The 27,462-nt window shown below is 40.3% G+C and overlaps 1 protein-coding gene across 6 annotated transcripts in view; it reads right to left on the reverse strand.

Moving 5' to 3' along the window:
* Positions 1 to 25,819, reverse strand: part of bbx (BBX high mobility group box domain containing) — a 46,872-nt gene extending 21,053 nt beyond the window's left edge. For 2 of the 6 annotated variants that reach the window (XM_080867442.1, XM_080867439.1), the window contains exons 1-8: positions 24,225 to 24,354; positions 22,854 to 22,929; positions 11,824 to 11,995; positions 11,432 to 11,683; positions 10,853 to 11,054; positions 10,701 to 10,768; positions 7,835 to 7,915; positions 6,811 to 6,876 (exon numbers count right to left, since the gene is read on the reverse strand). In XM_080867442.1, coding sequence (XP_080723568.1) covers positions 6,811 to 6,876; positions 7,835 to 7,915; positions 10,701 to 10,768; positions 10,853 to 11,054; positions 11,432 to 11,683; positions 11,824 to 11,995; positions 22,854 to 22,915 — 903 coding nt within the window. In that variant the 5' untranslated portion in view covers positions 22,916 to 22,929; positions 24,225 to 24,354. Of the gene's footprint in view, positions 1 to 6,810; positions 6,877 to 7,834; positions 7,916 to 10,700; positions 10,769 to 10,852; positions 11,055 to 11,431; positions 11,684 to 11,823; positions 11,996 to 22,853; positions 22,930 to 24,224; positions 24,355 to 25,682 lie in introns of those variants that run through there. The other 4 variants (XM_080867440.1, XM_080867441.1, XM_080867443.1 and 1 more) reach the window with 4 other exon arrangements.
* Positions 25,820 to 27,462: the final 1,643 nt, after the last annotated feature.

Raw genomic sequence — 27,462 nt, forward strand, 5'->3', positions numbered from 1 at the left:
GACCCGAGCTTGAAGGATTGACTGCCCACAGGGTCAAGTGGGGAAATATATATGTATGTGTGTATGTGTGTGTGTGTGTGTGTGTGTGTGTGTGTGTGTGTGTGTGTGTGTTGCCCCACAATAGGGCCTAAAATTCATATCGCGATATAATTTGAAGAATGTGCGGTAACGATATATATCACGATATATCCTTTTCTTATGTATAACGTATTTTCCACACTATAAAGCACACTTAAAATCCTTTAATTTTCTCAAAAATTGAGATTGTGCCTTATGTATGAATTCTGGTTGTGCTTACTGACCTCGAACCAATTTGGGAGTGCAGAAATCTGTTAAAAAATGTTTTAGTACAACTTTGGTAAGCTGCACTGCTTGATGGATTGTCACAGCATTATGGCTGCCGTAGTGAGGAGCTTCTCGGAGTAATCTGGGTCCAAAATTCTGTCCACTTCAGGTCCCAAAGTCAAGCGAACACTAAGAGTTAAAAACGGTCTAAATTCTTTAATCTTTAATAAAATCATCAGCATTGCTGCTTTATCGGGTGTAACAATTAAGTTTTACATCCATGCATCCATGAAAACAGAATTTATTAAATTTAATGGAGTTAGAAGTTAACAGGAAGTTAGCTCGCTAGTTTACACCTAAACATTTCATACCATGTTCTGACTGACAGACAACTAAACAGCAGTGACATTTGCAGGGTTACTGAAGTTGGACTACCTGGTATATAATGTTGTGCTACGTGATTGCTAACCACACAGCTATGTTAGCATAACATTAGCACAGTGAAGCTGGAGGATGAACGCCAACTTTTTTTTCACTCGATAAAAGTTAACGTGAGGGATTCTGGTGGTTAGGGACAAATGCAATCGCATAGCAGGATGCTATACACGGGGCAAACTTCAGTCAGGAGAACAACTGAGATTATTCATCCACAATACAAGGTTAGTCATTAATATACTGCAACAACATGGGAGTAGAACAGCTGCAAGAGAAATCAACATTAATGAATCAATGTTACGGAAGTGTAGGAAGCGCAGTTTTTGGCTTTCCCCATATTTCAAAAGTGCTTCATCTCTTTGCTATGACTGTCGCCCGGCATAATTTGCAGATGATAATGGTTTTAGCCGCTGTGATGCTTTCGACCAAAACAGGCGCAGCTTGATGACATCATCAACATGCGCTATCGCGATAGAGCGATATAGTCAAAATCTCTATCGTTGGCCAAATTTATATAGTTTCTATCGTATATCGTTTATATCGCCCACTATGAGGTGCCGTAAGGGACATTATTACTGAAACGCTCTCACACACACAACTGAAACGCTCTCACACACACAACTGAAACGCTCTCACACACACTACTGAAACGCTCTCACACACACTACTGAAACGCTCTCACACACACTACTGAAATTTTAGCTCTCACACACACAACTGAAACGCTCTCACACACACTACTGAAACGCTCTCACACACACAACTGAAATTTTAGCTCTCACACACACAACTGAAACACTCTCACACACACAACTGAAACACTCTCACACACACAACTGAAACGCTCTCACACACACTACTGAAACGCTCTCACGCACACTACTGAAACGCTCTCACACACACAACTGAAACGCTCTCACACACACTACTGAAACGCTCTCACACACACCACTGAAACCAGAGGCATTTCTGCTGAACAGGAAGTTGTTTCCTGACAAGGAAACTGATGGAAAAAGTGGTATATTTCAAAACACTACAAGGATTTCTACTCAGCAACCTGCTAGTACAGCAGTCCCCAACCTTTTTTGCGCCACGTAAACAATATAAAAAATAAAAAAAACGATAAATACCATGAAAACCATAAATAGAAATGTGTTCGAATTTTTGTGGAGGAATAAAACCCATTACATAGAAAGATCTCAGCTTGTGAAGGGATACAATAAAGGTGGTATCAAAACTCCAGAATTGGAATTTATGGTTGGCACCCTTAGAATTAAATGGTTAAAATCTTGTCTGTCACAGCCAGACTCTACTTAGCTCCACATCCCATGATTCTTGTTTAATAAAATAGTATACAGGATTAGACTTTATTTTGAAATGTGATTTTGCGGCAAATAAAATCCCCATAAAGATATCAAACTTTCCAAAACAGACGTTGCATTTTTGGGAAAATGAGATTTACCCACAACTTCTCCCCATAATTCAACCTTATGGAATAATAGGGTAATAACACTTAATCAAAAATCAATTTTCAAGAGTGACTGGTTTGAACAAAAATATTATATTCATAACAGATTTGTTGGATGATAACGGTGTCATTCTAAGTTACACAGACTTTTCAGAAAAATATTGTCTAAACTGTTCTCAAAGAGAATATAACAAATTTTGTGAACTGGTCCCACTGCCTCTGCTTCATTTGATTAAAATTTTTATGATATACAATAATTTCTCATCAGTGCTCCCAAATTTATTGCTAGGGCAATGTCAGCTGTTTGATAAAAATGCAATAAGAAATTTGTTAGTAGTTTCTTCAAAGACAAAATATTTCATAGTTACAACAGAATGGTTACATGGCATGGTTCTAATTTAGTTATTTCATATACACTGGATAAAGCATACTAAAAATTTATGAAATAGCCTATTCTACCTAAAGTTAAAGAAACACACTTTAAACAAAACTAATACTGTGGCAGAATTTCTAAAAAAAGAGATTTGGCTTTGAGGTGGATCAGTGTTCTTTTTGTACTGATGAAAATGAAACCCTAGAACATCTTTTTTTTTTTCCTATGCCCTATCACACAATGTATTTGGTGCAACTTAAAAAATTGGATTTCCCTAAATATTAATGATGTGCCACTGTTTGAATTACATCATAATTTTTTTTATATGGATCATCTAGCATTGGATGTCTCAGACATTATTAACATCATCATACTTGTTGAGTATTGCAGCATCGACAGCGATCAACTCGAAGGAAAATGACGACGGAGGCAAAAATGTCCTTAATATTTTTGGGAACTTTATTCCTCATCAACATGCGGCAAAACTTTTCTCATGGGTGCCATTTTCGTTGTGGTATACTTTTTTTTTTTCTTAGGGGCGTGATCTTAGGGGCATCTTAGGGGCATCCGTGCTCTTACAATGAAACAGTGCCTCCTTGTGGTGGCAACTAAAATACTGTCTCTGTTAAACCACAGTAACCATAATGCAGTTAAACACTGTACAACATGAGTACACACAATGAATATCTTAACAATACTTTTGAGTAAATATCATATCCATTGTGCTAAATGGAGGAACGCTAAGCCTTCTCTCCCTGGTTTTATTGATGATTTTAAGATATTTTTCTTTGCTAAAAAAAAGACAAAAAGCACATATGCCAAAAAAATAACCAGGATAATGCACGTCTCCCGCTATTCTAAATTTTGACTTATGCTGAGGCTAATATATTGTTAAGTAATGCAGCTGTCTCACTAAGGTCCAGAATCGATTTGTTCCACGATTCGATTCAATTCAATTCGATTTGATTATGGGGAATTTTGACAGTCAGAAATATTATAATTCAGATCAGTACATTTACATATTTTTGTATTTAAAAAAAGGAAGCTGACACACGCAAGACTTTATCAAAGGTGTGAGCATCACAGCAGATGCCTTTGTGTCAAAGTAGCTGAAGATAAAGCACATAAAAACATGAAGGTGGTTTTCCTGGCCTGGGATTTTATAAAACATATTCTGCAGTACATCAAAAACGGAAGAAAACCATTAATCAACATATGAACGTTACCTCTGACGTTACAGCGGTTTTATTAGAGACACGGCTAACGTTTTGCATTTTGCATAATTTTAAAAAGTTTAAATTTATTCAGTATTGAACGGCAGAAATTAGGTTTTCTTTTCGGAAGTATGTAAAATGAAAAAAAAAAAAAAACAGCGGCCGACTGCGCTGTAAAGAACAGTAGACTTGTGCATAACAAGCAAGCGAATAATACAGAAAACAGATTTTTAGACGGGAAACTGTTCTTGAAGTACAGAGAGAGAGAAAGAGAGAGAGAGGGCTGTGCATGACGTGCGATTTTATCGTGGTGGAAGCAAAACAGTGAGGGAATTCATGACGATGTTTATGTGAAGCGCAGTTTGGATCTTCTTTTGCTGCTGGTTCAGTCAATATTGTTTGGAGAGAGATCAAACTAACAGCTTTAGAATTGGCGCAAAAACGGCGTGAAAACAAAGCGCGGACATGCCGACAGATCAGAGTCAGCGAGCTGTCGGCTTTCAGCCCCGACCGTGTCCGTGCTGTCGGGTGAGAAAGGCGACATCTCACTGATTCTGATCCGCGGGTCCGCGCTGTGTGTTTACGTCTTTGTGCAGAAGCCGTGTACCTGCTCTCATTTACTGTCTTAGCTGTTTGGTGGTTGTTGAAATTTTGTGAGGTTTCACCAGAGATTCTGGCATTTCGGGTAAAATAAATTTATATTAAAAAATCGATTCAGGATTTTAATGAATCGATTTCACGTTATCCAAGCCAGAATCGATTTTAATCAATAAATCGATTATAAAAACCCACCCCTAACTAACAGGTTGCTGAGTAGACATCTGTGTAGTGGTTTGTTTGAAATCTAACACTTTTTCCTTCAGTTTCCTTGTCAAGAATTAACTTCCTGTTTAACTGAAATGCCTTCCTGTTCAACTGAAACGCCTTCCTGTTCAACTGAAACGCCTTCCTGTTCAACTGAAACACCTTCCTGTTTAACTGAAATGCCTTCCTGTTCAACTGAAACACCTTCCTGTTTAACTGAAATGCCTTCCTGTTCAACTGAAATGCCTTCCTGTTTAACTGAAATGCCTTCCTGTTCAACTGAAACACCTTCCTGTTTAACTGAAATGCCTTCCTGTTCAACTGAAACACCTTCCTGTTCAACTGAAACGCCTTCCTGTTCAACTGAAACACCTTCCTGTTTAACTGAAATGCCTTCCTGTTCAACTGAAACAACTTCCTGTTTAACTGAAATGCCTTCCTGTTCAACTGAAATGCCTTGGTTTTTCAGTAGTGTGTGTGAGAGCGTTTCAGTAGTGTGTGTGAGAGCTAAAATTTCAGTAGTGTGTGTGAGAGCGTTTCAGTTGTGTGTGTGAGAGCGTTTCAGTAGTGTGTGTGAGAGCGTTTCAGTTGTGTGTGTGAGAGCTAAAATTTCAGTAGTGTGTGTGAGAGCGTTTCAGTAGTGTGTGTGAGAGCGTTTCAGTAGTGTGTGTGAGAGCGTTTCAGTAGTGTGTGTGAGAGCGTTTCAGTAGTGTGTGTGAGAGCTAAAATTTCAGTAGTGTGTGTGAGAGCGTTTCAGTAGTGTGTGTGAGAGCGTTTCAGTTGTGTGTGTGAGAGCGTTTCAGTTGTGTGTGTGAGAGCGTTTCAGTTGTGTGTGTGAGAGCTAAAATTTCAGTAGTGTGTGTGAGAGCGTTTCAGTAGTGTGTGTGAGAGCGTTTCAGTAGTGTGTGTGAGAGCGTTTCAGTAGTGTGTGTGAGAGCGTTTCAGTTGTGTGTGTGAGAGCTAAAATTTCAGTAGTGTGTGTGAGAGCGTTTCAGTAGTGTGTGTGAGAGCGTTTCAGTAGTGTGTGTGAGAGCGTTTCAGTTGTGTGTGTGAGAGCTAAAATTTCAGTAGTGTGTGTGAGAGCGTTTCAGTAGTGTGTGTGAGAGCGTTTCAGTTGTGTGTGTGAGAGCGTTTCAGTTGTGTGTGTGAGAGCTAAAATTTCAGTAGTGTGTGTGAGAGCGTTTCAGTAGTGTGTGTGAGAGCTAAAATTTCAGTAGTGTGTGTGAGAGCTAAAATTTCAGTAGTGTGTGTGAGAGCGTTTCAGTAGTGTGTGTGAGAGCGTTTCAGTAGTGTGTGTGAGAGCTAAAATTTCAGTAGTGTGGGTGAGAGCTAAAATTTCAGTAGTGTGTGTGAGAGCGTTTCAGTAGTGTGTGTGAGAGCTAAAATTTCAGTAGTGTGTGTGAGAGCGTTTCAATTGTGTGTGTGAGAGCGTTTCAGTAATAATGTCCCTTACGGCACCTCATAGCCCACCCCTAATACACACACACACACACACACACACACACACACACACACACACACACACACACACACACACACACACACACACACACACAGGGAAATAATATGAAAATGGATGTAGATGGATATGTAGATCACACTTCCTGTTGTACCTGTTCAAAAAGAAATCTGAACAGATACAACATAGGAAACAATAAATGAAAAATTAAATTCTACCAGTCAAAAACACAAACTACATTTGCTTTTGAATCTATAGCACAAGGATATTTGTGTGCAAAAATATTTTTTCTTTATTTAACTTTCTATTAAATGTTATCTAATTATTGATTAGATTGAAATGGATGGAAGGATATTTACTGCGAATGGTTTTGTTGTTTTGCAGTGCATCGTTTACTCTTAATAAATCTTAATGTCTTAAAAAATTCAAGTCATCTATTTTATATTAGTAAAATGTAATTTTTAATAAGTGTAGGTCGAAATATTTTAGCATGAAAGCTATCAAGACAGTTTAAAGCTTTACAAGTCAAGGTTTTTGTGAAGAAACTGCCACCTCTTGGTAACACAGCAAATGAATAATAGAGGTGTTCCTATTCAGAAGCAGAAACATCACAGGAGAAGGAGAGATTCCTAGCAATTGATAACTGGATAGGAACTGACTGAGAGTTTTCTGTCAGTCAGCTGGGAACGGCAATTAAAATTGGCTGCATCTGTATTTCAGTTTTCAAACGAAGTCCAGTTTGGTTGCTCAATTATACTATGAAAATTCTTACCTCAGCAAGCTGGAAGAGAGCAGACTGTCTGCATAACTTTCCTTCAGGTGCTGCAGACAGCGATGACTGTGAACACACAGTAACAAGTGTGATCACATAGTTCAGCTTTCTGCTGATACCATTAATATTCAGCAACAACAACTACGAATAACAAATACAACTGTGTTGACAGTAAACCTAGAGCATTCGAAATAACAAGCATTGCTGGTGAGAATGCTCAGTTATCACCAGTTTGGTTTACTCTTCTTTGCAGAATTGTTTTAATGTCGTAGGGCCTGGCACCCACATATGGGCACATCACATTTTGGGTTGTCTAGACCACAATACTACATTTTGCTCTTTCAAATTGCTTTCAAATGAGCCATATTGCTCAAAGGGGCACAATTGTTGTTTCTCATTTTGTTTTTATACTCAGGAAAAATTCAGCTGTGTTCAGACACCAAATAAAGAGTTTTGCACATCATTATTCAATTGTGACTTTATAGTGTTCTATCAACAGTATAAAGCCCAAATAGCAAAGAGAAATTAAAAAGGCATGCCATGAAAGAGTTCGGGTCTTTGGAGGTTAATTCAACTACATTGAAGGGTTTTCAAGCATAAGCATGAGACCAAAGCATGTAATCTGTGTCCAGACTGAGTCTAGGGCAATAAAAAAAACATACATTTGTTTTTTGGAATTAATCACAAGTAATTAATTATGTAAATACTGGGGGCAATTTCTCAAAAAGCCAAATGCGTTTGATGAATTGACATGTGGCAACACTGTCAGGACTCCTGCCATGACACAAGAAGCACTGCAAAATAAAAGTGCTACATGTTTTCATTTTTTTCACATTATCGTAATCTCTGGAAAAATGATGACCTAAAATTTTTCAGTTGTGTGATTAATCAGTGGTATTGCTGGCTGGTTTTGAGTTCTAGGCCATGCAGAGCACTTTCTTGTGTTTTGGAGTAACTCCTCCCACATCTAATGACTTAGTTATGATGATAGGTACCTCTTTCATGAACTAAAATTTCAGCCTACCTCAGCCACTGGTGAAAGGGCTGACTGGACCCTGTTTTCAGAAATGTCAGGCACTCTGTTTGGTATTGTCCCAGAAAACATCTGTGCATCAAATAAAGAGGGTAAAAAACACATAAAACTAAATAACACATCAGCATTAAATGACTTTTCGAAAACTCAAACCCAAGACAGTTGTCGTTTTAATCAGATAAATTTAAAACTAATCAATGATGCAATTATATGTGAGCAACACTAATATGCCAGTACCCGAGTTGGTAAAGTAAGTTTTATTTTTTGACTAATGTATAAACTGCTATGCAACTTAGTTCAAGTTCAAGTACAAAGTTTATTCGCCACATGCAACTTAATCTATATTAGTATGTACATTACTATTTGTTGACTTCCTTTTCTATTAATAATATAAATCAGCAAAGCAAATAATATTAACTAGATATTTAAATTAAATTCAGTAAATGGTTTCCTTCACTGACTGGGTCAGGTGCTTTCAAATATACACACACACACACGCAGCATGGACACCTAGGTTGTCAATACAACAAGGAATGGTATGATTTTCAATCGGATATACATGGTACATGGTAACAATTTGAAAATCATACCATTCCTCGTACTCGACTTGTATCAACATCCCAGGTGTCAATGCTGGGTGACAACAACACCTCATCAGCCTTTTATGGCTTTGGGGTAATGAAAAAAATATTAGTATTGAAGGCCCTCTACTGGAGAACTTGTGCATTATCACAGTGCACCTAAAATTATACTGCTTCACATTTCAAGTGGGAAGTCAGAAATCTCAGCTTCCATTTCGGAGTGCAAAGCCCCCTCAATTCAAATTTGACTTAAAGAAAAGGAAGAAAGGAAGAAAAACCCCCATCATCACTCACTTCACATTATCAGTCGTAAAACTGAAACGTTTTTAAATCTGTATGACTACTGTTGTGTATTTGTGACAACCCTATCCATGAAAATGCTGAAGCAGTGTTTTTGGGCTGGCTTTGGGCTTTATTGCTAATGATAAATGAATGTCTCTGCCTTGCTTAAAGCAAAGATATCCTCTTTTATTGCTTTTCCTAATGGAACGCATTTAACTTGGAAGTGACATCACTGCCAGCTATGACATTTGACTTTTGGTAAATGGAGCACAGCATTAAGGCAATAATTTGTTGGAGAAAGACATTATTTGTTGTTTTGCTGTACACCACACAGTGAAATTTAAACCAAACAATGAAAATGTGATGAAGTGCAGATTTCCAGTTCTAATTCAGTTTTAAACTTTTAAAAAAGTTTGCATTAACCGTTTACAAATTCTAGTCATTTTTTAATAGGCCCACATTCTCAGAAGCTTGGAAATAATTGGACAACTGTCTGGCAAGCAGTTTCATAGCCAAGTGAGGGCTGTTCCCTTGTTATTTTATGACAAATGAAGCAGATATAATATTTGAAGCTCATTTAGGCTGCTAAATTTATATTCTAGAGCTTTTTACCCTACTTTTAAATATGAACCGCAAATATATGTCAGTGCAAGTGAAGGAGGCCATCACTAGCTTGAAGAAGCAAAATAGACAGTGAAAAAGAGAGTGAAAAAGCTTAAGGAGTATCCAAAATCAACAATCTGGTACATACTTAAAAAGAATGAATGCACTGTCAGCAACACAACAAGGTCTGAAAGACTACGGAAAACAAAGTGGATGATTGCAGAATTCTTTCCTTGGTTAAAAAAAAAAAACAGAAACAAAAGCAAAACAAAAAAACCCCCAAAAAGCTTCATAACATCTAGCCAAATCAAGAACATTTAATGAGTGATCATTGTCAAAATCTACAACCAAGAGACGCCGTGATGATTATAAATACAGTGGGGCAAACCACTGGTTATTGCCAAGAACAGGAAGGCTACAGAGAAAGAGAACCAGCTCATGATCCAAACCACAACATACCAAATCATTTGTCAAATATGGTGGTGGCAATAGTTATGGTACGTGCATGTATGGCTGTAAAACATGGGTGGGGGGACTCCAGGCCGTAAGGGCCGGTGTCCTGCAGGTTTTAGACGTGTCCTTGATCCAACACAGTTGATTTAAATGGCTAAATTACCTCCTCAACATGTCTTGAAGTTCTCCAGAGGCCTGGTAATGAACTAATCGTTTGATTCAGGCATGTTGATCCAGGGTGACATCTAAAACCTACAGGACACCGGTCCTTGAGGCCTGGAGCTCCCCACCCCTGCTGTAAAATCACGTCACTAGTACTTCTTGATTATGTGATTGCTGAAAGATGAAGCAGGATGAATTCCTTAGGGCAACTCTCTGCTGTCTTCCAAAAACGGATTGGACAGTGCTTTACAAGGCAAATGAATAATGACCCAAAGCATACTACAAAAGTAACCCAAGGGTTTCTTAAGGAAAAAAATTGAATATTTTTCAATCTCCAAGTCAGTCAAGTAATTAGATTAGAGCATGTTTTTCCACGTGCTGAAGGCAGAAAGAACCACAAGCAAGCAGGAAATGTAGACGACTGTAGTAAAGGCCTGGAAGGGCATCTCAAGGGTTGAAATACAGCATTTGGTGATATCCATGGATTCTGGGCTTCGTTGACTACAAAGGATTAAAAACAATCCTTATATTTAAAATTATGCTAGTTTGCCCAAGTAATTTCAAGTCTCTGAAAATGGGGGACTAATTATAAACTGTCTGTTTTCTGAAGAGTTAAGGCCAAACACTCGAACAATTTCTTGAATTGAAAAGCACTTACATTGATTGTTTGATTTAAAATCCACTGTGGTGGTGGACAGAGGCAAAACTGCAAAAAGTATGTCGCTGTCCAACAAGTTATGGACCTAACAGTATCTGTGGCTTATCAAGTGACCTACCTCTCGGTTTGTGAGGGCATGTTCCCCAGCTAGCAGCAACATGCTCAGGCCCCCCATCTTTGTAGGATCTAGTGAGGAATAGCGTTAATTTACAAAACAGGCCAATATTTTATTATGCTACACTATAATAAATAATATTTAATAATACACACCTGCCATGGCAAAGTTCAACTGTGGCATACTTTCCGTTTTGGGCACTTTTTTGGCAGTGGAGTCCTTGGATGAGTTGCAAGAAAAGGACCAAACTTTTTTGCGGGGATTGCTGACTGGCTGACAGGAAGTGCTCTTAACTGGTTTGCTGGTGGTGGGACACCACTTGTAGCCTGGGTTTGCCTTCATAAAGGCATCCTTGTACTGGAAGAACATACAGAATGAATTTGGTTATAAGCAAACCCTATAAGCAATTTAATTTTTATTTAATTGATCATTTCATTTTTATACTTTAACAAAGTATTTCTATTTCACATTATAAACTGACAAGCAAAAAGGATGGGTAAAAAAAAAAAAAAAACACCTTTATTTTTTACAAGCACTTCTTTAAGTACTACTGGCCTAGGATAGAGTACCACAGGAATGAGTCTTAAAATTCAGAAATTAGTTTTCATTATTGTACTTTTAAATCAGAGGAAATTGCATTGAAGTTTTAGAATTCATTCAGAAGTGCACCACTTTGACCCTGCTGAACAAAACATGGAAATATCATGAACTTCAGAGTCATAAAGTAGCCTCACCTCCTTGGCCATGTCAGTGTATTTCTGTTTCTCTTTGGGTTCCAGGACAGCCCACCAGTCAGCCAGGATTTTGGTGGCCCCGCGATTGTCCAAGCGAGGGTGTTCTTGCCGCACCAGGGAGCGGTGGCGTTTGCAAAAGAGCAGAAAGGCATTCATTGGCCGGCGTGCCCGCTGTTCGTTTGTGTCCTCCTCCACTTCCTCTGTTGTGACTTCACACTGTGAATGCTGTGTCTGGTTGAACAGCCCTGCCTGCTAATAAAAATTTAATAAATTCCTTTGATTCAATGTTGCACCATAGTTTCTGTCTGATTTATTTGTAATAATCTGAAATATTAGTTATTCAGTTGGGCAGAAGTTATTACAGGAACAACCTGTAGTGGAAACCCACTAACCTTCACCAGCTCCTCTTCATCTTCTTCCTCCTCCTCCTCAGAGAAATCAAGAGCCTTTTTGGAGAGAAGTGGGTGCCACTGTAGGCATTTGCGCTTGGGGCGTTTGCCAGTGACCTCCCCTGCAACAGGTGGCTCCTTGCTCCTTCCTCCACCCTTCATCGTACTACTGCACCTAAAGCAAAAGAAAAGAAAAAACACATCAGAATGGGCACTATAAGTTTGTACAAAACACACAGTGAAAGCATCAAGCATGGAATCTGTGATACTTGCTGACAAAATAGATTTTACTGGAGTGTTATAGTAATAAGATACTGTGAACAAGTAGGACAAAGGTTTACTTAAAGCTGGTGTCCCTGGGCATGCAGTGCCAAGAAATAGTATTTGCCCCCTTTCTTATTTCTTTGTTTTTTGGCTATGCTATACACTGCTGCATCCAATGCTTTGCACTGTGCTTGGGGATGTTAAGCTGCTAAGCCATAGAAAACCATTTCATGAAGATCTCTATTCACTGTTCTTGAGCTGAAGGTCATATGAAGTTTGGAGGTCTGTAGTGAATGACTATGCAGAATGTTGTCAACCTATGTGTATGTGCCTCAGCCAGTGTTTGGTACTGTAATTAAATTACTTTTCCACTGAAAAAGCAGAGTAACTGATTATTGTTCGTTTTTTAATTACAGTTACTTACAATGTACTTGTGTTAAATTGTAAAATAATTGAACTCGCTGAATATCATTATTTAATTTCATTATTTTATCATCTAAAGGTAAAAGTAAACTCTGCCGCTATAACATTGATGTAGTGCAGGTGCACGTCATTTCACGCCAGTTCACTGCATAGTTGTATCCTGAAGTGGAAGATGTCGGACTTGGCTGAAGCGAGTGGCTGCTTTATGAAATGGAAATATTCCCGTCACTTCACTTTTCTGAAACAAGCAGACAAGAACATTAAAGTAATATGTAAGCTATGTCCTGGGGAGAAAAAACTATCGGCCGCTGTCAATAGCACGAGTAATCTACTGAAGCACCTGACACGACGTGAACGTTTTCTACTTACTTAGATAAGTGTTATGCTGATGTGGAAATGGAGCTTAAAGGGACATTCGAGAGTTTGGAATATATTTCCACGACTGCTGACATTTGGACCAGTCATAACAAAAGTTTTCTCGGAATGACGGCATATTGGATTGATCCTTTTACTTTTGTACGAGGACATGCAGCGCTAGCATGTAAAAGAGTTAGAGGTAGACATACATATGATGTAATCGGCAATGAAATCGAGCAAGTACATTCGGCTTATGGACTGAACTCTAAAGTGACAGCCACCGTGACCGACAACGGGTCCAATTTTATCAAAGCTTTTAGAATGCTCCAAAAATCAGACTCTGATGAAGAATCCGAAGAAGATGAAGAGGTGACATTTACTGATGTTGAGCAGTCCCTCTCCACAGAATCTGAAGGACAGTTTTCTCTCCCTCCACACTTAAGGTGTGCATCACACACACTGAAGTTAATTTTTCATGATGTTGAGAAATGGCTTCAAGCAAATGAGGCAAAATTCATCTACAGAAGTGCAACTTCAAAGTGTTCTGCAATGTGGACAAAAGCAAACCATTCTTTTGTTGCTTCAGAGTTAGTAGATAATTTTTTCAAGAAAAAACTCATAGTTCCCGTTTCAACACAATGGAATTCATTTCATGACGCCCTGTCCAGGATCACTGACATTCCCCTTGCTGACTTAAATACTGTCTGTACTCAGTTTGGAATCAAATGCTTCACTGATCGGGAGTATCTGTTCCTAAAGGAGTATTGTATTGTGTTGAAGCCACTCACTGTTGCGCTAGACACATTGCAAGGAGAAGAGAACTGCTATTTTGGAATCCTTCTTCCAACTCTGGAAGTCAGTGGTTCGATCCCAGGCTGCTCCAGTCTGCATGCCAAATATCCTTGGGCAAGATACTAACCCCATGTTGCTCTCCGATGCATCCATCGGAGTGTGAATGTGTATCAATGTAAGATACTTAGAAGTGCTTGTGTGAATGGGCGTGATTGGGTGAATGAATTAGCTGTATAAAGCGCTTTGAGTGCTCGGACAGAGTAGAAAAGCGCTACATAAGAACCAGTCCATTTACCATAAACTGGAGCTACTCGCCCAGTTTAAGGTGTCCCTGTCCCAAGCGCTCAAATTACCACTAGTCCCCGCTGTTGCCTTCATCCTACACATCTCTTAACTCCTCTTTTAGCCATTGGCTTTTTGAAGCTTCTTGTGTTCCTTAGCTAACTGGCACAGATGTTTCTGTATACTATGCCACCTAATTGGTTATGGCATTCCATGTATGCCCTCTCTGCTAGCATCTTGAACCCTACTATCTGAGGTCTGGTGTAGCAACATCTACAGTGGGGCAAAAAAGTATTTAGTCAGCCACCGATTGTGCAAGTTCTCCCACTTAAAATGATCACAGAGGTCAGTAATTTGCACCAGAGGTACACTTCAACTGTGAGAGACAGAATGTGAAAAAAAAATCCATGAATCCACATGGTAGGATTTGTAAAGAATTTATTCGTAAATCAGGGTGGAAAATAAGTATTTGGCCAATAACAAAAATACAACTCAATACTTTGTAACATAACCTTTGTTGGCAATAACAGAGGTCAAACGTTTACTATAGGTCTTTACCAGGTTTGCACACACAGTAGCTGGTATTCTGGCCCATTCCTCCATGCAGATCTTCTCGAGAGCAGTGATGTTTTGGGGCTGTCGCTGAGCAACACGGACTTTCAACTCCCGCCACAGATTTTCTATGGGGTTGAGGTCTGGAGACTGGCTAGGCCACTCCAGGACTTTCAAATGCTTCTTACGGAGCCACTCCTTTGTTGCCCGGGCGGTGTGTTTTGGATCATTGTCATGTTGGAAGACCCAGCCTCGTTTCATCTTCAAAGTTCTCACTGATGGAAGGAGGTTTTGGCTCAAAATCTCACGATACATGGCCCCATTCATTCTGTCCTTAACACGGATCAGTCGTCCTGTCCCCTTGGCAGAAAAACAGCCCCATAGCATGATGTTTCCACCCCCATGCTTCAGAGTAGGTATGGTGTTCTTGGGATGCAACTCAGTATTCTTCTTCCTCCAAACACGACGAGTTGAGTTTATACCAAAAAGTTCTACTTTGGTTTCATCTGACCACATGACATTCTCCCAATCCTCTGCTGTATCATCCATGTGCTCTCTGGCAAACTTCAGACGGGCCTGGACATGCACTGGCTTCAGCAGCGGAACACGTCTGGCACTGCGGGATTTGATTCCCTGCCGTTGTAGTGTGTTACTGATGGTGACCTTTGTTACTTTGGTCCCAGCTCTCTGCAGGTCATTCACCAGGTCCCCCCGTGTGGTTCTGGGATCTTTGCTCACCGTTCTCATGATCATTTTGACCCCACGGGATGAGATCTTGCGTGGAGCCCCAGATCGAGGGAGATTATCAGTGGTCTTGTATGTCTTCCATTTTCTGATGATTGTTCCCACAGCTGATTTTTTCACACCAAGCTGCTTGCCTATTGTAGATTCACTCTTCCCAGTCTGGTGCAGGTCTACAATGCTTTTCCTGGTGTCCTTCGAAAGCTCTTTGGACTTGGCCATGGCGGAGTTTGGAGTCTGACTGTTTGAGGCTGTGGACAGGTGTCTTTTATACAGATGATGAGTTCAAACAGGTGCCATTCATACAGGTAACGAGTGGGGGACAGAAAAGCTTCTTACAGAAGATGTTACAGGTCTGTGAGAGCCAGAGATTTTCCTTGTTTGAGGTGACCAAATACTTATTTTCCACCCTAATTTACGAATAAATTCTTTACAAATCCTACCATGTGAATTCATGGATTTTTTTTTCACATTCTGTCTCTCACAGTTGAAGTGTACCTCTGGTGCAAATTACTGACCTCTGTCATCATTTTAAGTGGGGGAACTTGCACAATCGGTGGCTGACTAAATACTTTTTTGCCCCACTGTATGTATCTTGTTCTTAGAAGCTGTTCCTGTGCTGCCACTATTACTGCCTCTGTGTTGTCTTTCAGTCTATTTAGTGGTTGTGGCTAGCAGCCTCTCCATAACGTCCATTTGCCTGTGGGACTACAAGGTACTTGTAGCTGACTTGAATTTCTATAATCTTCCCTTTCTGCAACCCCCTCAGTTCTGACTACTTTTCCTCTCTTTGTTACCATCCAACTAAACTTCTCCATTTCGAATGGTATTCCAATGTCAGTGTCGTTGCTGTAGATCCTGGTGGTTTGGATCAGTGTATCGATGTTTCATTCACTCTCGGCATACAGCTTGATGTCATCCATGTAAAGAAGGTGCCTGATAATTGCTCCATTCCATAGTTGGTACCCGTAACCAGTCTTGTCAATGACCTAACTAAGGGGGGTTCAGGCCTAACCTTTGCTGCTCCTGTTTTTCCATCAGTCTCTCCAGTACTTGAGGCTGATCCACTATCCCATAATGTTGTCTTCTTCTGTAAATTTATTTTTATGAATGATAATGGTAAGCGCTAAGCTTCCTGACAAACACATTACCTTTCTTGCAAGTAATAAAAGTAATAATAAAACTATATATTTGTATCAGTGAGATGAGTCACACATGTCTGAGCTCATCTAGTCTTGTTTCTTTCATCTAAGAAATACTGTAAAAATCAAACCTTTACTGTTATCCAAGTATTTAGATGCCAAGAGCAGGAATGACGGCTGAACACTGAGAGTCCAATGATAAAGGGGACTGATAGTGAGTTTAGCACTGTGATATGTCCAGCATGTTACATATATTATTAAAGATTTCCGTATTATGAATCTGGGTCTTCATAAGGTCATAATAGAGACCCCACAGCACATTTCTTTTTCTTGTTGTTCAATTAAAATTAAGGGTTCGCTGTATGGCTGATGTTCTGGACAGCTGTAATATTTATTTAATGTTCACATATTTAGGTTCCTGGAGTGGACTGTTTATACTGGGGTCTACTGCCTAAAGAAGAATCAAACAGTCGTAGCATGGGTAGTGGCAGGATAGACGTTTTTTCATTTAGTGTAAATGGTCTGTTGAACCAGATAAAAAGTAGTAAAATTTAAGAAAAATGAGGAAAGAAAAAGCACATATACACTCAACAAAAATATAAACGCAACACCTTTGTTACTGCTCCCATTCCCCATGGGATGGACGTAGAGACCTAAAATTCATTCCAGATACACAATATAACCATCCCTCCCAAACAGCGGTCACAAATCAGTCCAAATGTGTGGTAGTGGGCACATCTGCTATATTGAGATAATCCATCCCACCTCACAGGTGTGCCACATCAGGATGCTGATCTGACATCATGAGTAGTGCACAGGTGTACCTCAGACTGCCCACAACAAAAGGCCACCCTGGAATGTGCAGTTTTGTCTCACAGCAAAATGCCACAGATGCCACAAGCAATGAGGGAGCGTGCAATTGGCATGCTGACAGCAGGAATGTCAACCAGATCTGTCGCCCGTGCATTGAATGTTCATTTCTCAACCATAAGCCGTCTCCACAGGCGTTTCAGAGAATATGGCAGCACATCCAACCGGCCTCACAACCGCAGACCTCGTGTAACCACACCAGCCCAGGACCTCCACATCCAGCAGGTTCACCTCCAAGATCGTCTGAGACCAGCCACCCAGACAGCTGCTGGAACAATTGGTTTGCACAACCAAACAATTTCTGCACAAACTGTCAGAAACCGTCTCAGGGACGCTCAACTGCATGCCCGTCGTCCTCATCGGGGTCTTGACCTGACTCCAGCTCGTCGCCGTAACAGACTTGTGTGGGCAAATGCTCATATTCGATGGCGTCTGGCACGTTGGAGAGGTGTGCGCTTCACGGATGAATCATGGTTCACATTGTTCAGGGCAGATGGCAGCTGAGAATGTCCCAGTTCTTGCATGGCCAGCATACTCACCGGACATGTCACCCATTGAGCATGTTCGGGATGTGCTTGACCGGCGTATACGACAGCGTGTACCAGTTCCCACGAATATCCAACAACCTCGCACAGCCATTGAAGTGGAGTGGACCAACATTCCACAGGCCACAATTGACAATCTGATAGACTCCATGCGACGATGTGTTGCACTGCATGAGGCAAATGGTGGTCACACCAGATACTGACTGGTTCTGGGTCCCCAGACCCCCAATAGCGCAAAAAACTACACATTCCAGGGTGGCCTTTTGTTGTGGGCAGTCTGAGGTACACCTGTGCACTACTCATGATGTCAGATCAGCATCCTGATGTGGCACACCTGTGAGGTGGGATGGATTATCTCAATATAGCAGATGTGCCCACTACCACACATTTGGACTGATTTGTGACCACTGTTTGGGAGGGATGGTTATATTGTGTATCTGGAATGAATTTTAGGTCTCTACGTCCATCCCATGGGGAATGGGAGCAGTAACAAAGGTGTTGCGTTTATATTTTTGTTGAGTGTAGTTTATCTACAAGACACCCACCTAAACTATAAGGAACAAGAGAAATGAAAAAGAATGGATTTTACAAATGTATTTTCATTTGTAAACCTTCTAGTTTTGGTGCAGTACCACGTGATATAATAATAGAGACCCTAATAAATAATTTTAAAACTTTTCCCATATTTAATATGACCTATAACCTGTACATTTCAACTGGAAAAAACAAACACATCTTTTAGGGAAAAAATATAAAATGAAAAACATACAATGAGCTGGTTGCAAAAGTGTGCGTATCCTTAAAACAACACTTTGTTGAAGCACCTTTTGATTTAACCACAGCAATCAGTCTTCTTGCGTAAACACATGCCATCAAGTAAAGACAGCCTGATTCACCACAAATAAAGTTCAGCTGTTCTAGTAAGATTTTTTTCTGACATTTACTCAGTTGTTTGATACAGGAAAAGGCCATGGTTCACGGGGAATTCACAAAGCATCAAAGAGACCTTGAAGGTATCAGTAATGTGAACGATACAGAAAAATAGGGCTGTTCGATATAACGATATATATTGGATGACAATATAAAAACGTCTATCGTTTCATTTTACACTATCGTTTGTTTCATGGTGTCGCAAAATAAACTGTTTACGGCAATATTTTGTCATCGTTTTGATGGTCACTGTAGTGGCTATATTAATTTCTTAAAGTTCTCTCTTTCTCTTATATTTAATATAACCACACTAGGGACGACAAGCGCCTGTTTTTATGCGTTTTGGTTAGCAACAACGACGGTAACACCATCGCGTGTCCGCTTGTTTATATTCCACATAAACTTTTCACAATAAAGCTCAAGATCCTGTTGAGACTTTTCAAAATAAACTGAATCACGTGAAAGAGCAGATTATTCACGGATGAGAAGCAAAAAAAAGAGCCGCCAGGTGCTAAAAAATAAACCTTAGACTCAAACGGTAGAACAGGCTTTTCCCCGCAGCACGCCGTGTAATAAATACTCACAAAGAAAATGGCGGCCGTTACAACTTATGTCTAAAAATGTATAGTTTCATGCATCTGTTAAAACACTCGACTCCAGCTACATGACGCGCAGCTGGAAGCACTTCCCGCAAGTCGAGCTGCCCGAAATTCACAGAATTTACAGAAAATGTTACATTTTTGTGATTTATATCGTTATCAGGACGATAGAATTCTTACATCGGGATATGAGATTTTGGTCATATTGCACAGCCCTACAGAAAAATGTTCATGGTGCCAGTTTAGCTCAGTGGGTGAGCAGACATCCAGGTGGCACCTGGCCAGAAAGTAGTGGCCTGAGACCAACCTGCACCCCTTTGTTGCATGTCTTCCCTGCTTTCCTGTCTTTCTACACCGTCTCTATCCAAAAAAGGCTAAAATGCCAAAAGAAAATCCACAACATTGCATATACAGTGGGGCAAAAAAGTATTTACTCAGCCACCAATTGTGCAAGTTCCCCCACTTAAAATGATGACAGAAGTCAGTAATTTGCACCAGAGGTACACTTCAACTATGAGAGACAGAATGTGAAAAAAAAATCCATGAATTCACATGGTAGGATTTGTAAAGAATTTATTCGTAAATTAGGGTGGAAAATAAGTATTTGGTCACCTCAAACAAGGAAAATCTCTGACTCTCACAGACCTGTAACGTCTTCTGTAAGAAGCTTTTCTGTCCCCCACTCGTTACCTGTATGAATGGCACCTGTTTGAACTCATCATCTGTATAAAAGACACCTGTCCACAGCCTCAAATAGTCAGACTCCAAACTCCGCCATGGCCAAGACCAAAGAGCTTTCAAAGGACACCAGGAAAAGTATTGTAGACCTGCACCAGACTGGGAAGAGTGAATCTACAATAGGCAAGCAGCTTGGTGTGAAAAAAATCAACTGTGGGAGCAATCATCAGAAAATGGAAGACATACAAGACCACTGATAATCTCACTCGATCTGGGGCTCCACGCAAGATCTCATCCCGTGGGGTCAAAATGATCATGAGAACGGTGAGCAAAGATCCCAGAACCACACGGGGGGACCTGGTGAATGACCTGCAGAGAGCTGGGACCAAAGTAACAAAGGTCACCATCAGTAACACACTACAACGGCAGGGAATCAAATCCCGCAGTGCCAGACGTGTTCCGCTGCTGAAGCCAGTGCATGTCCAGGCCCGTCTGAAGTTTGCCAGAGAGCACATGGATGATACAGCAGAGGATTGGGAGAATGTCATGTGGTCAGATGAAACCAAAGTAGAACTTTTTGGTATAAACTCAACTCGTCGTGTTTGGAGGAAGAAGAATACTGAGTTGCATCCCAAGAACACCATACCTACTCTGAAGCATGGGGGTGGAAACATCATGCTATGGGGCTGTTTTTCTGCCAAGGGGACAGGACGACTGATCCGTGTTAAGGACAGAATGAATGGGGCCATGTATTGTGAGCCAAAACCTCCTTCCATCAGTGAGAACTTTGAAGATGAAATGAGGCTGGGTCTTCCAACATGACAATGATCCAAAACACACCGCCCGGGCAACAAAGGAGTGGCTCCGTAAGAAGCATTTGAAAGTCCTGGAGTGGCCTAGCCAGTCTCCAGACCTCAACCCCATAGAAAATCTGTGGCGGGAGTTGAAAGTCCGTGTTGCTCGGCGACAGCCCCAAAACATCACTGCTCTCGAGAAGATCTGCATGGAGGAATGGGCCAAAATACCAGCTACTGTGTGTGCAAACCTGGTAAAGACTTATAGTAAACGTTTGACCTCTGTTATTGCCAACAAAGGTTATGTTACAAAGTATTGAGTTGTATTTTTGTTATTGGCCAAATACTTATTTTCCACCCTGATTTACGAATAAATTCTTTACAAATCCTACCATGTGGATTCATGGATTTGTTTTTTTCCACATTCTGTCTCTCACAGTTGAAGTGTACCTCTGGTGCAAATTACTGACCTCTGTCATCATTTTAGGTGGGGGAACTTGCACAATCGGTGGCTGACTAAATACTTTTTTGCCCCACTGTATCATGGAACACAGTGAAGACAGTCAAAGTTAAAAGTGGAAAAAATATGGAAAAACAGTAATATTGCAAAGAACTGGGCGTCCCCAAAACTGATGAAACAACAAGACGAAAACTCATCATAGAGGCTGCTAAAAGAACTACAACAACACTGAAGGAGTTGCAGCTACAGTACTGGGAAGTGCTAGTTGTGTACTACATGTGACAGAAATTTCCTGTATTCTCCATATGTCTGGACTATGGGGTAGGTTTGCAAGATGGTAGCCTTTTCTAAAAAAACAAAAACAAAAACAAACAAACAACCAAAACAAAACATCTAAGCCAGGCTACAATTTGCAAAAAAATACTCAAAGTTTCCCAAAAGCATATAGTAAAATGTGTAATAGTATGATAAGACCATGGTTGAACTGGTTGTACGCTTAGCTCTGACAATACTATCCATAACCAAAAGACCACCATACACATGGTGGCAGGGTCATGGTTTGGGGTTGCTTTTCTTCAGTTGGAAATGCAGCTTTAGTCAATTATGTACAGTTACAAACACCAGTCGCTTTTGGATCCAAAGTTTTTGATGTCTGCTAGGAAGATGACAATGAAGAAGACTTTCAACTTTAAAGACAACAAAACTCAAGGATCCCACGAATGCAAAAACAACAAAACAATGATTTCACCAGAAAAAAGTAAAGTTTTGAAATGGTCCACCAGTACCCAGAGTATGTGGGGCAACCTAAAGACATAAGAGATGACCTCACAATCCCAAAGATTTGGAGCATATTTGCAAGGAAGAGTGGGCAAATATTGCCAACTCGAGATTTGCCATGCTGATAGACTCTTACCAATAAGACTGATTGATGTGAATACAACGTATCAGTTTAAGGGTGTGCAAAGTTATGTAACCATTTTTAAACATTTAAAAAAACATTTAAACAGATTTGTTTTTCAATTCAACTGAGCAGGTTATAGGTTACATTTAAACAGGAATGTGTACACTTTTTATATGTACTGTACCTCCTTGGGACCAATTTCTCTTAAAAAATTAAAAATGACAGTCTAATTATTTTTTTCATGTAACAATTTCAATGTCACCTTCTTATTCTAGTGCACTGCTGGTATTTGTAAATAAATATAATGACATCATAATCTCTGGTACAAATTCCAATTCGGAAGTTCTATTTCATTCAAGGGGAAGTGCACTCTTAGTTGTAGACTATTATGAAGAGCTACCAAGCGAAATCATCGTTTTAATAAAATGGCACCCCTGTGTTCAGCTGTAGTTCTCTTACTACATTTTAATGTTTTACACACAAACCAGGCAAATTACTGAACATTGTAAATGTATCCTTTCTGTTTATTTTCACTTGCTGATGTTTAATTTTTCCACATGTTTGCACTTCTGGATGTGTATCAAACATAGGACAAATTTAATTACCATTCAATGAATGAATGATATAATGACTGTGAACCACAGTTAGACTAGATGACAGCAGTTGCTTTTATGAATGTTGTGTGGAAAACAGGAATACTTACTGAAGAAAATTATAGAAATGCTGTATGAGTGATGAAGATGAATCTGTCACAGCCTTTGTCATGCAATGACGATGACCTATAAAACACAAGACACCGCTCAGTGATCTTTTACACTTCCATCTCTGCAATGATTCCGCAACACCATGAGCTTGATTGAGTGCAAAAAATGTATGCAAAACAACTTTAACAGCGCATTAGTGAGTAAACATTGCATAGCACGAGACCCCACCGGCGTGAAAATATCGAGAGGCATTGTCTCATTTCAATGAATTCGCCCTTGTAGCCAGAACAAGACATGTAGGCCAAAACCCTTTGACCACCGGGTTCATTTCATCTAACTGCCCCGAATTAAGGAGGCACAGTTGCAGTGACTATTTTGCTACGCAGTGGTCTCAGGTAAATCGGCAGATGCCCGATCGGACTATCTGTGTTGAGGGTACCGATGTACTGTGTCGAGCCTCGTGAACAGTAACGCCACAAAATATGCGAGCTGCGTGAATAAACGACCCGTTCGTCCATTTAACACGCTTCTACCACTAAGCACACATTTGTTTTAAAATCTGCGTGCAAAATGTCGACGTAAGCCTTGACAAGACAGACAAGCAAAATGCGAGTCCATCTTGCTTTGGTTTAGAGGAGGAAAAAACCCAAGTACGGTACAGTAGTGGGGATATTTCACTCCTGTCAAACTCCCTGACAATGTCGCCGAAAATGCCTCCCACACCAAGAAGGAAAACAATCTCTCTGGTTAATTAAAGTGGGAATTTTTTGACCGGGCACATGCATCTGTGGTCAGTGTTTTGCACAGCAGTAGTTCTATTTCCTCACACTGTTACTAGGAATAAAAGTAGCTAGTTAGCTTGCTAGCTGTGCTAACTGGACGAGGTACGCTTTTAATGTGCAATAGTTTCCAATACTGTAAAAAGGTATCGAGCAGCTGTTACCAAAGACACCGACACAAACTGGATTTCACGTATTTGTGCTGTTTCAACTGTTCCTTTACATACAACGCAGGTCTGTGGCCATGTATTTGATGCGGATAGGAGGAGGCGGCGGGGGCATACCACCTCACCGTGAAACAGTTGCCATTTATTTTATACGGCGATTTGAAACAGAACTGAGGAAATATCTGGCAGCACCCTAACCGTGACAACACTGTATGCTTTCTAACAATGGTAAGCAATGAGATGTGGACGAGGGAAAAACATGAAAAGGACAAGCCAGCAGGCGGACATCATGTCCAAACAGCGATTAGAACAATTTTCGGTGTGAGTGACTGAGAGGCTGACAAAACAGCGACTGCTTTTTCACGTAAAAAACATAGAACCACACGTTCTCTGTCATGACCACTCCCTAAACGTCTGAACATACCTCCGGTATCCTGCTCAAGTACCGAAGGGGGCTCTCATCACTGGCGCCGTCCACCTTTTTAACTTATTGACACATCATAACAGTTCTGCACTGGCTGTACGAAAGCAAGCGAGGTCAAGTCGATTCAAAGAACACCAACAGAAACAGGAAGTGGTGTTATTTACCATTAAAATAAAACTTCACATATTTCAGCAAAAATATATCAATCTTCACTCCAGGTACAGGTATTTATTTATATTATCTTTGACGTGTGATCCATGCTCTTCTGCTTGTCCGATTCAGGGTGGGGGCTTGGAGAGCGTCCCACCTGCCATAGGGTAAGCCCTGGACAGGATGCGCACAGATCAAGGACCAGGGTTGTAAAAAATTTTCTGGAAGAATCTGCCAGAAGTCTGGGATAATATTGTAATAGTTCATATAAAATAATTACTTTGAATTAATTATGGAAAGGCTGTATGAGTGATGAAGATGAATCTGCCACAGACATGACGTATGAATATAAAATACACTGTTCTCAGTCATTTTTTTTTACACTGCAACAATTCTGCAACAACATTAGCTTGATTGGGGAAAATGTATGTAAATGACATTTAACAGCGCATTAGGGAGTAACAAGCCCCACAAGTGAGCACAAGGCCCCACTAATTAGCTTTTAATTTATACACACACACACACACTAACACACACACACACAGAGAGAGAGAGAGAGAGAGTATATATTGCCAAATACTTTCTTGTCATAGGAATTATTAACTTCTTCAGTTTTACTTGTGACCCATTAATAAACAAAAACTTTCCATTTTGCCCTAGGACTTAACAACATCCATCTTTCTCTAAAATATTAATTTAAATACTATCCTCCCCTTGTCTTGCGAACAGCAATTTTATGTTATAAAAATATAAAACACTACCGTCAATTGAAAGCTTTTATTTCATAACACAAACCGGATGTCGACCTTGTTATTCTCTAGAACTTTATTGTGGTACAGAAACGCAGGACTTAACCAGATGATGAATGCTACTGTCGGCGAAGGCGACACATTAAACTGCTTCAACCCACCATAATAACACCGTTATGGGTTCAATCTGGGGAAAACACACACTTTTTCAGTCACTCAATATAACAGAAATCACTTTCGTTTTCCTCGAGGTGGGAGAAAATTCATATCTCATCTATTCCCTCCCCTCCCCCGGTTTCCGAAGTGCTCATTCACAGACTGGCCTGTACTCGCCAACACCATCTTTCACTTAACTTTATATCTTTGAGCTCAGCCTGGGTGTCAAAGGTCACCGAAAAGCTGCGGTTGCACGTAAAAACACCGATAACTACGTACTTACCGCTGTTCCAATCAATATCGTCCGAGTGCCTACTTGTTATAAGCTTCCTGGGCGTTTGCGCGTGATAACTGATTCAAAAATGTTCTATTGATATATACCAGCGGGGTTAAAGATACGTACCTGTCAAAAGCACCACTTGACACGGCTAGTCAACTGCATGATTCTTCTTTAACAGCTTTAGCCGAGAAACTATCAACAGTTTTACAGAATTCTGTACGGACCGAAAAGAGCCACCCCGTCATGCAATTCCGTACGTGAATGGACACCGTTTTTGATTGACGGGGTGTCTTCGCCAATTAGAATCGTTGTTATATTGTAGCGTTTAGAGACTGTGCAAAGTCCTCAAGATTAATATGGATAAAATTACTCATAAACAACGCAAAATATCGTTAATATCGTCACACTGAGCTTCTGTAGTATTCATAAGAGGAAACTGCTCTGTGGTGTTTTATTCTTCGTTTTGTGGAAATGTAGAGAAAACATGTAGATACGTTGTGTGTGTGTGGCAAAGATAATACTGACTGATGTTACAGTAAGGGGACAAATTAGAGAGAGAAAACCCCTCAACCTTTAACCTTTCCAACACACACACGCGCGCGCGCGCGCGCACACACACACACACACACACACACACACACACACACACACACACACACACACACACACACACACACACAGAGCAGAGTCAGGGGTTATTATTTTAAAGTTCCGTATTTAGGTGTAAAGGAACGTCATTTGTCCCGAACTTCAGCAAAAAATTTAAAAAAGACACAAAACTGGAGTTATTCTGTGTCTTTACGCTGCATAGCTGCCTCTTCTTCTCTCATTCTCTCCCCCTCCATCTCCTGTTGCTACTTCAATCATGAAACTCATCAATGATCAGCTGATCGGCTTTGCTGTCCTAAGTCCCGTCTCGTTTGTTTATCCCCCACTTTGCGCCAGAAAGACGAAACCAGCGGATGTCGCGCTAAACAACAGCAACACGTTTAAGCTTGATAAGCTGTTGTTATAATTTATTTGATATTACTTTCTAGTATCAGCTGATGTTTGCTGGAGCCACAGCCGTATACTTTTCTTTCTTATTCTCATTTAAAATGTCTAGGTTTTAATAAATACAACCGAATCTTACAACCAAAGTGGTCATCTGATGTATATAAAAATTCATTATTGTATATAGTAAATATTAAGTCTAATATATGCCCTAATAAGCTATAGTACCATGTGTGCAGTCTGCAATTCTGTTGCAGAAAGATATTGAATCTATTTAATTACTGTAGAAAAATAACTGGTTTCTGTGCATTTGTTTTACCCTGGCAATACATTAAAGTCGATTACGTCGATTAAGCATCATGAGGCGGAGGGTGGGGGGGTGGTCCCCTATTTTTTTACTGGGAGTTGGCAACCCTGCTAGTTAGTTACAGTGGGGCAAAAAAGTATTTAGTCAGCCACCGATTGTGCAAGTTCCCCCACTTAAAATGATGACAGAGGTCAGTAATTTGCACCAGAGGTACACTTCAACTGTGAGAGACAGAATGTGAAAAAAAAAAATCCATGAATCCACATGGTAGGATTTGTAAAGAATTTATTCGTAAATTAGGGTGGAAAATAAGTATTTGGTCACCTCAAACAAGGAAAATCTCTGGCTCTCACAGACCTGTAACGTCTTCTGTAAGAAGCTTTTCTGTCCCCCACTCGTTACCTGTATGAATGGCACCTGTTTGAACTCATCATCTGTATAAAAGACACCTGTCCACAGCCTCAAACAGTCAGGCTCCAAACTCTGCCATGGCCAAGACCAAAGAGCTTTCGAAGGACACCAGGAAAAGTATTGTAGACCTGCACCAGACTGGGACGAGTGAATCTACAATAGGCAAGCAGCTTGGTGTGAAAAAAACAACTG

Source organism: Rhamphochromis sp. 'chilingali', assembly GCF_963969265.1.
Source record: "Rhamphochromis sp. 'chilingali' genome assembly, chromosome: 19".
NCBI lineage: Eukaryota > Metazoa > Chordata > Actinopteri > Cichliformes > Cichlidae > Rhamphochromis > Rhamphochromis sp. 'chilingali'.